General features: G+C 35.8%; 1 protein-coding gene and 1 non-coding gene across 3 annotated transcripts; one reads left to right on the top strand and one right to left on the bottom strand.

The window, feature by feature from the left end:
* The first annotated feature begins 6 nt into the window (after positions 1-6).
* On the top strand, positions 7-10,499 carry EIF5A2 (eukaryotic translation initiation factor 5A2). Of its 2 annotated transcripts, none has more exons than XM_077763671.1 (5): positions 7-52; positions 743-942; positions 1,484-1,588; positions 8,724-8,811; positions 9,423-10,499. In XM_077763671.1, the coding sequence occupies exons 2-5, from the start codon at positions 778-780 to the stop codon at positions 9,575-9,577; spliced, it is 513 nt and encodes a 170-aa protein (XP_077619797.1). In that variant the 5' UTR covers positions 7-52; positions 743-777; the 3' UTR covers positions 9,578-10,499. The 2 variants fall into 2 exon arrangements, with proteins under 2 accessions (XP_077619797.1, XP_077619798.1); XM_077763672.1 differs by having other exon boundaries at positions 8,724-8,855; positions 9,423-9,553.
* LOC144231252 (small nucleolar RNA SNORA67) lies at positions 8,283-8,425 on the bottom strand. The gene has a single exon (XR_013335021.1). It is a non-coding gene; the product is annotated as a small nucleolar RNA SNORA67 (small nucleolar RNA).
* Positions 10,500-13,379: the final 2,880 nt, after the last annotated feature.

The raw sequence follows: 13,379 nt of genomic DNA, 5'->3' as shown, positions 1-13,379 counted from the left end.
CTGTAGGGGACCGGCGCCGGTGCGCAGGCGAAAGCGCTTTCCCTGCTGAAAGGTGAAGACATGGGGAAAAGCTGGTAGGGCCGGGACCGGAGCGAGGCAGGGCCGGAGGAGGCGACCGGAGCCGAGTCCAGAACGAGGGAAGGAGGAAGGATGGATGGGGGAACCGAGGAGAGCGCGGGACCCGCCAGGGCTCAGGCCCTTGCGGGGCCGGGCCGGGCCGGGGATGCCGGCAGGACAAGGGGGCGCCTGAGAGGCCGGGGCGACGGCGCCGCAGGCTGGAGGGCGGGGTGCACGCCGGCTGCCTGAGGGCGAGGTGCTGTTTGCCGAGTCCTGTTATCCCCATCCTTCTCGCGGATGTGCGGCCTGGGCTGGGTCCCCCGCAGTGGGGATAAGGGCGGCGGCGGAGGGCCGGGTGGTGCGGCGCGGTGCGGGAAGGTCGCCGGCTTCTCCTGCGGTGGGACGATGGGGGCCGAGATTTGCTGCTCCCCGCGCCGGTGAGTGCCCAGGGCGGGTGTCCCCCACCTCCTAGGAGCTCATCTGCGACCTCCCTCCCTACCTCCCCACCAATGGATGGAAAAGTTTGTAGAGGCCGGAGTTAGAAAGTGCCCCCTATTCTTGGGTGGGTGTTCTATAAATGAAAAAATGATAGATCCATGATGTTTGGTACGTAACCTGTCCAAAATGTGATGTTTCCCTGCCTGCGTTCCCGTTGTTAAAAAGCAAACACAAACTTTTTGCGTAGTTCCCCGGGAAAAGCTAGCATCTCCCCAGCCCACCATGGCGGATGAAATTGATTTCACTACTGGAGATGCTGGGGCTTCCAGCACTTACCCAATGCAGTGCTCGGCCCTGCGCAAAAACGGCTTCGTGGTTCTCAAAGGACGACCATGCAAAATAGTGGAGATGTCAACTTCCAAAACTGGAAAGCACGGTCATGCCAAGGTAAGTGCCCTTCCAGGTCTCTCTTTGCGTTGGGGCTTTGATCATTTTTATTACAGTGCGGAACATGAGATTTCCATATTTATAACTTTGTAAAAATCACAATTTTTTCTTCCTGCAATTACTGAGTGACCAGCTACTGCTTTAGATACTGAAATATAGCGTTTCTTTATTTGGCCCTTATAATATTTCATTAACTGGGAAATGAAACTTTCCTGCAATCCTAGTGACTTAGAATATCTATTCAGATGAGAAAACCTGTTCTAACATAACTTCATTTCTCTTATGCACTCTTATAATTGAATTACTGAGCTATATATGATATTGGGTCTGGATATGTCGTGAAACTGTTTAGTTTGGTTCACTGCTTCTCAGTTCAGTGACCACTACATTTTTTTTTTCTTTTTTTAGAAAATAAAATTAGATGACCTTGGAAGGAGAAAGAATCTGTCATAATCAGCTTTGGTATTGTGCTCTTGTGTATGTAATGAGTGATATACTTGGCAAAGATTAAACAGGTTTCCTGTTCTCCCTTTTCTGTTAGGTTCACCTTGTTGGAATTGATATTTTCACGGGCAAAAAATATGAAGATATTTGTCCCTCTACTCACAACATGGATGTTCCAAATATTAAGAGAAATGATTATCAAGTGAGTACTAATTTCCTGTAAAATGCTGCTTATTTCTTAAAGTGCAAATACATTCTACTATCAACTGTAATTTAACAAAACCTGGGAGTAGTTTTATAGGTTTTTCTAACTAAATATTAGGCACCACTTATCCTAAAAAAAAAAGGAAAAAATAGTGATATTTAATACTTGTAACTTGTCTATATTTACTGTTAATTTGCTATTTTTTTTAACATTTTGAATTTTTGAAAAGTTGAACATGTCTTATTGTTTCTCAGATCAAGTGACTGCATTTTGTGATTGAATAAGTCCAATGTTTAGTAAAACTGCTATTCTCTTTTTCGTAACATTTCAAATGTAGATGACTCTCTCCCAGGTATTTTATTTCTTTTCACTTCTCAAACCTAAGACTTTCACAGAGTCATTGGAATTCATATTCCACCAACCAAGTTTGTGTATTAATGAATGTGAGTCAGAATTTGGTATTCTTAAATACAGAAGTTAGTCGAAAGCCATTAATATAAAACATAAGGTACATGGCCACTGGATATAGTAAAGAAAATACAAAACTATGTAATTGTTTTATTTACATTCAGTGACCATGCCATGACCTTTTGTTAAATTATAGGTATAAACTTCCAAGTTTAGTTTCAATTATACATTTGGATAGGTCGTGTGTAATGAAAACATTTCGTTGGTTTGGGAGAACTGATGGTAACCAAACTATTGACCTCATAGGATGTGGTTGCTCAGATTAATCATAACTAAAGTAAGTCTTCAATCTCAGTGACAAGCATACCATATATCGTACTCTTTTCTGTTATATTTTACACGGTGAAAACTACAAGTGTGATACCTAGATTTTTTAAATTCATTTTAAACTGACTTCTTGCTATATCTTTTATTGTATTATATAATTTTTAGAGCATGTTACCATCCACTGCAATTCCCATATGATTTCCTTTTATTCTTTGTTCCCATGTAATGTATTTTTACATAGTTTTAATGTAGTAAGTTTTATATTTTTACTTTCCCATTTATAAATGTTTTCTAGGTTGCTTTGGAGTCTTTGTAAACATTTGAATTGTCTTATTATAATAATAGCATATGGGTTTGTTTGTTTTTAGTCAGGCAAATTTGGGTTTGGATCTAGTTCCGCCACTTTCTAGCTGGACGACCTTGGACAAATTATATAATCTCTCTGAGCCTCAGTCTTCAAAGGAAGGAGAATGTGAGGGTTAAATGAGAAAATGTATACGATAATTACCTCATAAGTAGATATATACCAAAAAGTAGTCCTTTTCTGCTCCCCCTTTTCCTGTATAAAAATTCCATTTAATCATTCCATTTTGCTTGGAGCACCTAATTTAGACATGGCATATAGTGGGTGCTCAATAAACATTTGTTAAATGCATATGTGATTATTCATTGAAGTAAGGATAGTGCAGCTAAGGCTAAGCATAGACTTTTCTTTTGCCAAAAATGGATTTCTGTTTTCATCCTTAACATGTGAATGCTTTGAATATTCAATATTCATTATATACATTAATATGCATTCAATATAGAATGCTTTTGCCTTTGAGTGTTTCAGAAAGATAGTATCAGTAATTCATATAATTACTACCATGATCAGATTAGTCAATCATTGGGGTGCCTAGGTGATTGACTAATTGTAAAAAATGTGCTCTAGGCAAAGGCCTCACTTGCCTTGTTCCTCTTACCCTAGTCTAGGCCCTGCTGTATCCCCAAATAAAACCCAAACCAAATTTTTCTTTTAAGTCCTTTCAGTCGGTTAAGCATCTGACTCTTGATTTTGGCTCAGGTCATGATCTTACTGTCCAGGCTCTGTGCTAATGAATCGGAGAGGGTTCTCTCCCTTCTCTGCCCCTCCCCCATGCATGCATGATCTCTCTCTTTCTCTCTCAAAAATAAATATTTTTAAAAATGAGTCAATCATTGGTTGGAGCTCCAGATTTAACATAAAGGAAATATTTGGTTTGGGTTTTATTTGAGGATACAGCAGGGCCCAAACTAGGGTAAGGGGAATGAGCTAAGTGAGGCCCTTGCCGAGAGCACAAATTTTTTTTAACTTTATTTATTTTGAGAGAGAGAGAGAGAGAGAGAGAAAGAGGGAATCCCAAGCAGGCTCCGTGATGTCAGCGCAGAGCCCGACTCAGGTCTATCCCTGAGCCATGAGATCATGACCTGAGCAGAAATTGGAAGTGGGACACTTAACTGAATAAGCCACGTAGGCACCCCTAAATCACAAAATTTTAAATAAAAAGACTACTAACAATGTCCAGCCACATAGCAGTCTAAGGCAAAAGGAAAAATCGCTATTTCAATTTTTGTCTTTATTTAAAATTTTTATACTTTGTTCATCGTGAAATTTTTGCATTAATTTTAGCTTTAAAATATGTGATCACTGATGAGGTGTTTTGGTGCCACCTTAAATTCTGCACTCAGAACAAGTGCTTCACTTTCTTCATCCTAGTGCATGGTAGGTAGTCTATACTGTATCATGGATAAGACAATGACTCACGCCAGACAGGCTGGGTCCAAATCCTTACTGTAACACTTCAGTTGGCAAGTTTCTTAACCTCTTGCCTTTTTTCGTTATTTATAAAATGAAGATAAGAATAATAAACTCCTCATGGGATCATTGTGAGGTTTAATTAGTTAATAACTTAGAACAGCAGCTTGCATAGTAAGTACTCAGTGATCATACTCCTTTTATCAAGTCACCATATAATACTTATTTCTGTTCATTTAAAAAAGTTAGCTCTGTGAGCCTTTTCAGTTATATTTATTGTGCTGTGGTGGTCTTCATGCACATATCCTTGCCAAATATGTACAAGGTATGAACCTGGAGTTGGAAGGAAATAGCTTCTATGAAAGACAATACTGGAACAATTGGTAAATTTGAATATGGGCTATATATTAAATAATATTTTAGCAATATTACATTTCCTAATTTTAAAAAATAAGTTGGTTATATAAGAATTTGTCTTTCTTAGGAAAACACACTAAAGTATTTATTGCTAAAGAGTCATGATGTTTGACACATACTCTCAAATCGTTAGTAAAAAGAAGGAAAGAACAAGAATGTGTATTATATGTGTTTTATGTATTCCTACATACAGAAAGAAAAAATGTACATGTGGTTAAATGTTAACAATGGGTGAATCTAGGGAAAAGATAGGGGATTTTGACATATTTTTGTAAATTTACTGTGTATCTGAAGATTTTTAAGTAATTTATGTAAGAAGATCAAATAATTTTCATTATTAAATTTTGTTTTGCTACAGTTTTATTTTTGAAAATTTTAATTTTATTTTATATAGTAATTTATTTTAATAAGATGTTTACTTTTTAAAATATGTTGTTTTATGAGATATTTTATGTCGATACATATTTTATTTGAAATGCTTTATATTTCATCCCACAGTTTAACTAATGAATTCTTAACTCTTTAAAAATAAAATACTAGGGACACCTGGGTGGCTCAGTCGGTTAAGCATCCGACTTCGTCCCTGGTCATGATCTCACGGTTCGTGAGTTTGAGCCCTGCGTCGGGCTCTGTGCTGACAGCAAGCTCAGAGTCTGGAGCCTGTCTTCGGATTCTGTGTCTCCATCTCTGATCCTCCCCTGCTCACGCTGCCTCTCTCTCAGAAATGAATAAAAAACATTTTAAAAACATTTTTTAAATAAAAATAAAATACCACCATTATATAAATAAATATCAAAGTATCCAGTATTATTATTTGCCTTTTATGTTTCAGTCACTAATGGCAGTGGAACCTTTTAATTCACGAAATAGACAAGTTCTACGTAGGGGAATTGCTAAAAGCCAAAGTCAGAAAGATCTGCCTTATAAGCCTGTGGCTGTTTAGAATTATACAGTAAATGATGTTGAGCAAACTAGACAACCACATGCAAAAGAATGAAACTAGATTATCTTACACCATACACAAAAATTAATTCAAAATTGGTTAAAGACTTGAGTATAAGACCTGAAACCACGAAACTAGAAGAAAACATTTGTGGTAAGCTTCTTGACATTGGTCTTGGCATTAAATTTTTGGATCTGACACCAAAAGAAAAGGCAGCAAAAGCAAAAATAAATGAGTTTGACTACATCAAACTAAAAAGCTTCTGTATAGCAAAGGAAACCAACAAGATGAAAAGGCAGTCTACTGAATGGGAGAAAATATTTGGAAATCATATACCTGATAAGGGGTTAATGTCCAAAACATAAACACCTCAATAGCAAAGAATAAACAAACCAAAAAAACCAAGTAATTTGATTTAAATATAGGCAGAGGATCAAAACAAATTTTTCCAAAGAAGATACACAGATGGCCAACAAGTACCTGAGAAGATATTCAACACCACTAATTAACAGGGAACTTCAAATGAAAACCACAATGAGATATCACCTCATACCTGTTAGAATAGTTATTATCAAAAAGACAATAAGTAACAAGTATTGGAAAAGATCTGGAGAGAAAGGAACTTCTTGGACTCTTTGTGGGAATTTAAATTGGTATAGCCACTATGGAAAACAGTATGGAGGTTTCTCAAAAAGTAAAAGTAGAACTACCATATGATCCAGCTATACCACTTCTGGGTATGAAAACACTTAAGTTCAAAAGCTATATGCACCTAGATGTTCATTGCAGTATCATTTACAATAGCCAAGGTATGGAAACAGCCTAAATGTCCATTAATGGATAAATGGATACAGAAGATGTATATATATATATACACACATACAACTGACTACTACTCTGTCATAAAAAAAGGAGATGTTGACATTTGCAACAACCTAGAAGGAACTTGAAGTGTTATGCTAAGTGAAATAAGTCCCAGAGAAAAAGAGAAATACTTACATGTAAAGTGTAAAATACAAATGAACAAAAACAAAACAAAACTTACAGAGCATATTGGTGATTGGTTATTAGAGATGAAGGGGATTGGGGAATGAGTGAAATGGGTAAAGGAGATCAATTGTATGGTGATGGATGGTAACTAGATTTATTCTGGTGATCACTTTGTAGTGCATACAAAGATTGGTACAATCAAAAAGAACTACACTTCTGCCTCAACCTCGTTTCCCACTTCTCTGCCAACCACCTCATAAATGTTTGAGTGATGTAAAGATGAATTAAAAGTATTTGTGGTTGCTTTCAGGATGATTTTTTGTTTTTGAGATTTTAGGCATGTGTAAAAGCTGAAATCTCCTGGTGAGATATCTGTGGGAAGCCAGAGCCAGATCTGGTAGTGCCATAGAGAGGAGCTTTGAAATCTACCTCTATGGTATGTTTGTGTTACAGCAGTAAAGGGGAGTAAAGACTATGGTATGTTTGTGTTACAACAGTAAAGGGGAGTAAGGACTGTATCTTCTACTCTTTTTGTGTTTGTCAATGTTAGCATCTGGTATTTCTGAACAATTGCCTTTCGTAAAATCTGTTAGAAGCCTAGGCACTTGTTGCTGGATGGTAGGGCAGTTCTATTTTTGGTTTTTTGAGGAGCCTCCATACTGTTCTCCAGAGTGGAAGTGACTATACCAGTTTGCATTCCCATCAGTAGTCACTCACATGTGGAATTTAAGAAACAAAACAGATGGTAAGGCAGTGGGGAGAGAAGAGACTGAGGATTGATGGAAGGGGGTGGGAGATGGGCTGGATAGGTGATGGGCATTAAAGAGGGCCCTTGTTGTGATGAGCACTGGATGTTGTATTTAAGTGATAAATCACTGAATTCTACTCTTGAAACCAATACTACACTATATATTAACTAAAATTTAAATAAATTTTTTAAAAAAATCTTAGACATACTGACGGTGTATATGCTTTTAGAATAAATGAGTACAGAGTGGCTGTGTCCTCATTCCTATAATAAAAAAAAATCAGTGATATCAAAACTGTGTCTTTTTGTAGTTTAAACTGGGTTTGTCTCATTAATGTTGTCAACAAGCAAATGTTTGTCTTGAAAAAAAAATCTAATGTAGTAGTAAACTGGACACCAAAAGTTTTCTACAGAATTTTGTTCATAATCAAATTATAAAACACATTATAATCATGGAAAACTAAAATTAACTTTATGCCCATTAACAGGAAAACAGTTAAATCAGTTACAATCTGTTTATGCAGTTGTGAAGTAGTTAGAGACTGAGGTAGGCCTATAGTTTCCAATTTGGAAAGATTTCTAAGACATTGTTAAGTGAAAACAACTTGCTGAAAAATACCTGTGACATCCCATTTATGTTTTTTCTTTTGATACAAAAAGTGACATTCCAAGAAAAGAAAAAAAACTGACAAGATGTCCATCCCATGGCTCCCTTCCCTCCTCACTCCTGCTCCTCTTCAACCCCCCAGGGCCTGAATCCTGGATAGGGCTAGGTAACAGGACAGCCCTTCAGATGAGGTCGGCAACAATGACTAGCATCTTCTCAATTGAAGATTTGTGGAAAGGTCTCAATATCTCGAAGAGTTCTCTTGTCTTCTCTGTCACCATGTTAATGGCCACACCCTTATGGCCAAATCGTCCACGAGGACCAATTATATGGATAGTTTTCCCTGTTGGTGGGAAGGTTATAGTTGATGACTAAAGAAACTTGCTGCACATCAATGCCTCTGGCCTAGGTCAAGGGAGAGGACAACTTCATCATGGGAATGAGAAGACTCAAACTAACCAGAAAGGATTGAAGTATGTGTATAGGCAGCCAAAGGAAGGCAAAGGAAACAAACATCCCATTCTCCCCAACAACCTAAGGCATGTCAGATTTTATTCTAAGTTACTAATTTCCTGAAGAGGGGCATGAACAGGTCACTTGGAGACGGAATCGCCTTGGATTCTCATTTATTTTTTCTAAAGCAACTATGTTTGTATTGTGCACATACACATAAATGCTTCAGGGCATACTATATAGATAGAGAGTTGGGGGAAGGTGGTGTTCAGAAAGGACTGAACTTATACTTTTAGTCTATTACTCTTTTATGCTTTTGTATGTTTAGCATTTTTAAGCTATCAGAATATATTAATGTATTGTTGTGTATGTGTACAAATTAATGTGGATTGTATCTTAACTATGTAAATATTACAAAGAGTGATATAGTCTAATCACTGCAAATTGTATTATTTCTTTTAATAGCTGATATGTATTCAAGATGGTTACTTATCCCTGCTGACAGAAACCGGTGAAGTTCGTGAGGATCTTAAGCTCCCAGAAGGTGAACTAGGTAAAGAAATAGAAGGAAAATACAATGCAGGTGAAGATGTACAGGTAAAGACCCAAGGAGAGATTGCTTTTTATAAAAACTGTGGCCTAAACTAGTTAGCAAAAAATGCCAAATATGAAATATAGTTTTTATATACTGCTAAAATTGAAAATGATCTCCGTGAGACAGGTTTCCCATGATACCCTTAGAGATCGTTTACCAAAGAAGGTATCAAAGTTCACTTTTTGCTAAGCAGACACTGCCAACCCCAAATGTGTATTGAAGAATAGCAACTGAGCCATTAAAGATGAGAAAGGATGGTATGGGAATACTAAAATCTGAAGGTGATTTACTCTTTGTCTTTGCTGTGACTCTCAGAAGTATAACATCTAATAAGTATTGAGACATTCATAGCTCTTATTATCCCTGCTCCCTGGAAGTCATCTTAAAAACCACAATTTGAGAAATTTTACTTTGGAAACCTATAGAGAAAGTAGATTATCTCGTTTTGGAATACCTCTTTCCAAAGTCAGAATGTATAAAATATCCACAACTATCCAGTATATAATAACATATCTTATGTATGTATTGCCTTCTGAATAACTTTTTGCCTGCAATTTTTTTCCTTCTAGGTGTCTGTTATGTGTGCAATGAGCGAAGAATATGCTGTAGCCATAAAGCCCTGCAAGTAAATGGGAACATCAGGCACAAGCAGAATGTTAGGTCTGGATCAACCACAGATCTAAAGTTTGGGTCTAAGTTGTCACCAAAGCTATGGCCTTCATAAGCAACCTCATTTTTTTTACATTGTTTTGAAATTGTGCCCATTAGTTTTCCAGGCAGTTGGTAATTTAAAATCATCAAGATGTGTAATTCTTTTTTTTTTTTTAATTTTGTAGGTGTCTTTCCTATAACTTTCCTGTGGTTTTCAGTGAGTACAAGAAATAGATGACTTCAGCGGATATGATTTGTCTGAGCAAATCATTCCTGAATTTTAGTTGATAGATAAACCAGGGTTTTAAATCAGACAATGTAGCATCTAGTGGTATCGAAGTACCACATTTATGTTGAGTTGTTCTGCGTTAATTTCAGACTTAATATAGAATAAGTTGATTATAGAGTTTCAGCTTGTGTGTGGCAAGCACAAATCCTTAAACAAAAATCATGTTATCAAAAGGTGTCAGTTTTCTTAGTAGGCATGTGCAGCTACTTGTATTACCTCAGTCATACTTTCCTTTGCCAAATTGTTGGAAATGATATAACCTTATTCCTAGTGATTTTGCTACCTGCTCATAGCTGACAGGCATTGTAACTATGTTGATTAACTGTTATTAGCAAGTCAAATTGTAAAGGAGGAGGAGTCTACAGGGGGCAGTGGCAAAGGGGACTGGTTAAAGCTATAGGTTCTTAATTGAGGCCTGTGTAATTGGCATAAAGATAGAAAGTTTCTTTCTAGTTATGTTTTCACATTTTCCCTTTGTTCTCTCTCTGTATTTGAAGGAGTGCCCTGCTTTATTATAGGATACTATGCAGTGCTTTTTATCAATATGTTGAATAAATTGTTGGTATTTATAGTAGTCCCTCCTTTCCAACCATTTTTAAGTACATTTTTTTGACATTAAGATATTTAGTTGTCCAGCAAAACTGGAAATTCTTTAAATTGATTTGGAATATTTGTTAAATTTATGTATACTTTTTCTAAAGTGAAGTGAAACTGTATTGTGGAACAAGAGTTAGTTTCTGTGATAATTATTATTTTTCTTATTTTTAAGAAGTACATATTTTTTTTCTGATTGTTATGTACTTAATTCAGTTACTGGTGTGAAACATAAGTAGGAAAGATTTCTACAAACTGAATAATTTAAAAGAGTGTTTTAGGTGACTCAGCTACATTTCTCTTCGTATATCTTATTTCCAGGATTCTAGACAGCATCACAGGATGTGCAAGGACCTTAGACTTAGTAACAATCATTATATTGAAATTAAACTTAGAACAAAATCACTACTTCAGTAATCATTCTCTAAGACTGATTACCAGACCTTTCTCATCATACCTTGACCTCTGAAAGGCCTTTGTTCCTATCATCTAGAGGAAAACATATATGATGTTGTAACTAATCTAATCAGCAACTAAAAATAGTATTAGGAACAGGAGATCCCAAAGGTGTAGTTACTTAATCTGTGCACATTTTTAAATCTTGTATTGGTCTCAGCAAACCCATCTGGAGAAGAAAACAAGATACTTTAAGAGAAATGCAAGGAGAATTCTAAAGCACAAGAAATATAGAGGTTATAGGTAACCATTTTAGTGTAACATCCTAGCTTTTGCCCATCTGAAGCACAACTAGGCATTAGGCTAAATTCTTTCCAGTATTCCATTTAAGTACCTACTACATACTGCTCTAGTTTTTTAGTAGTCTGTTCTGTGTGTTTTACTTGTTACTGGTTGGCATTGTTGTCCACAGGAATTCCAGAAAGTTCTCAATCTGTGCTGCTTGCTGGTCACCCATATGACCCCAGCTAGCCATACTAGTGTTCTGGTTTTGTATTAATTCTGGATTAGCATGCCCTTGTTGTTCCTAACTTGTCAAACTTCACATAAATACATTTCAACTGTGAGGTAAGCATATGTAAATTATAATGCATCTCTATCTTCATACTTTGAATGGCAAAAGCTATTTATGCATAAATATTTTAAGTACTATAATGAAGTGTAAATACTCCTCTGATATATAACTATAAGTATAGATTTTAAAGATATGGGACTGTTTATTTTCACATAAGTCAGTACATGTTTCTCTAGAACAAAATATTTCATTTAGTAAAGCTTTATAAATTGTATTAAAAGGAAGCAGGTGAACATATTTTTTAACATAGAACAGCAGTGACTTCATTCTTTTTGACATCAGAAATATTAAAAGTTGATTCCTAGTATTTGTTGTACTTTTTTGTAGCAAATGTTAACTATCACAGGTTACCATGTATAGAGTGTAGACTGTCAATGTTGATAGATTATACAATGATACACCATTTTTGTCAGCAGGCATTTCACCAATTTATATACAGTATTAACAAGTGGAATATTTGTTTCTTTCTAGAGCAACATATTTTATTTCTACTGTGAAGACTTTGTTATACCTTATTTGCTACTACAAAGTTGAATACCCTCTGAAATAGATCAAATCATTGCTACTTTGACTTAGTATTTGCATCATAAACATAATTATGATGTTCCATTCTCCCCTCCAAGGGCTGTCTGTCACTTGAAATTGTTGCTAACCAAGCTCTTGAATCCGTTACCATTTATGGTACAAAATTCTGTACCAACGCTTTGTTAACAATTACCAAAACTCTCCTGCAGCGGAGCATGGTATCTTTAATAGGAGATGCTACAATAAAATGTTAAGGCTATAAAATTTGGGGACACAGTTTTTCATTATAGCACAATGTGGAGTGCGTGCATATGCACACACACAGCTTTGTATGTTTGTTCTTTTTACAAAGTCCTTTCAACTCTTAAAAGTACTGTAGTCTGGTAGTGCCTCAAATGTTGTAACTTTTTTTTTTAATTTACAACTTTTCCAGAATTTGTTTTTGTAACTTTAAAGTTTCTCAATTAGATTATTTCTAGTTGAGCTGTAATTTGAATGCATTGTTCTCAGGGCTGTTTGTGCTAAGAGCTGAAGTTGCATTATTTTAAAGCTGCCTGAAAGTATATTGCCAAATTTTCCCAAATTGTAACACAATGATAACATGCAAATAAAAAAATCCTTAACATCAACATACTTAACCTATATGCTAAGTATTAAAGAAAAAAAATGGGAACATTGTTAACATCTATACCAGAATCTTGCCATATATTTTTCATTATAGAACAGAATTTGGTAGTCTTATTTTAGGACCCAAACCTTAATGATATATCTGAAAGCATTCCTTTGGCATGGACCCCAAAGATAGTTTTTAGAGCCAGACAAAGATGTAGTGGTTCTCAAACATATCTAGGAACAACAGATCAAAAATTCATAATGCTCTTTTGGGTACATGAAAATGTTTACATACTGAATTCTATAATATGAACCAGAAACAAATTTACTATGAGAAAATGTGGCTCTTAAGCAGTGTAAGAGCAAACTGTAAGCATACTTCCATAAACTGTATGTTATATTGAACTGATCAACAGTTTAAAATTTTCTAACTTTACGTAGGCATAATATTTTATAGTTTTTAAGCCTTTTTTTCTCCTGGCATTCAGGCAAGAAATAGACAACAAAGGCTTATGAAAAATTTATTGTGGAAAACCTTAAATTGAGAAAATTCAATCTATTAACTTTAATCTATTAAATTTTTTTTCTCTGAAGTGGATATATGGCATCATTATTTGATTTTAGCAGGGAACATTTGGATTTCGCTTATGGAACACAGATGTTCTGTGAGAATGTGACTTGAAGTCTGTATATAATTTAATGTTTCTCCATTAAGTATACATCTGAACATCAACTTAACTACCAAGTGAGGTCAAGTGCCTGAAAAGTGCTATCTACATCTAATTAGCATGTTTTCCTTATGTGAAAGATGCATCTTAAAGCAGT

Source organism: Crocuta crocuta, unplaced genomic scaffold (assembly GCF_008692635.1).
Source record: "Crocuta crocuta isolate KB4526 unplaced genomic scaffold, BGI_CrCroc_1.0 scaffold433, whole genome shotgun sequence".
Lineage (NCBI taxonomy): Eukaryota > Metazoa > Chordata > Mammalia > Carnivora > Hyaenidae > Crocuta > Crocuta crocuta.
The sequence above is the reverse complement of the archived record's forward strand: the minus strand, read 5'-3'. Positions and strand labels throughout refer to the sequence as shown.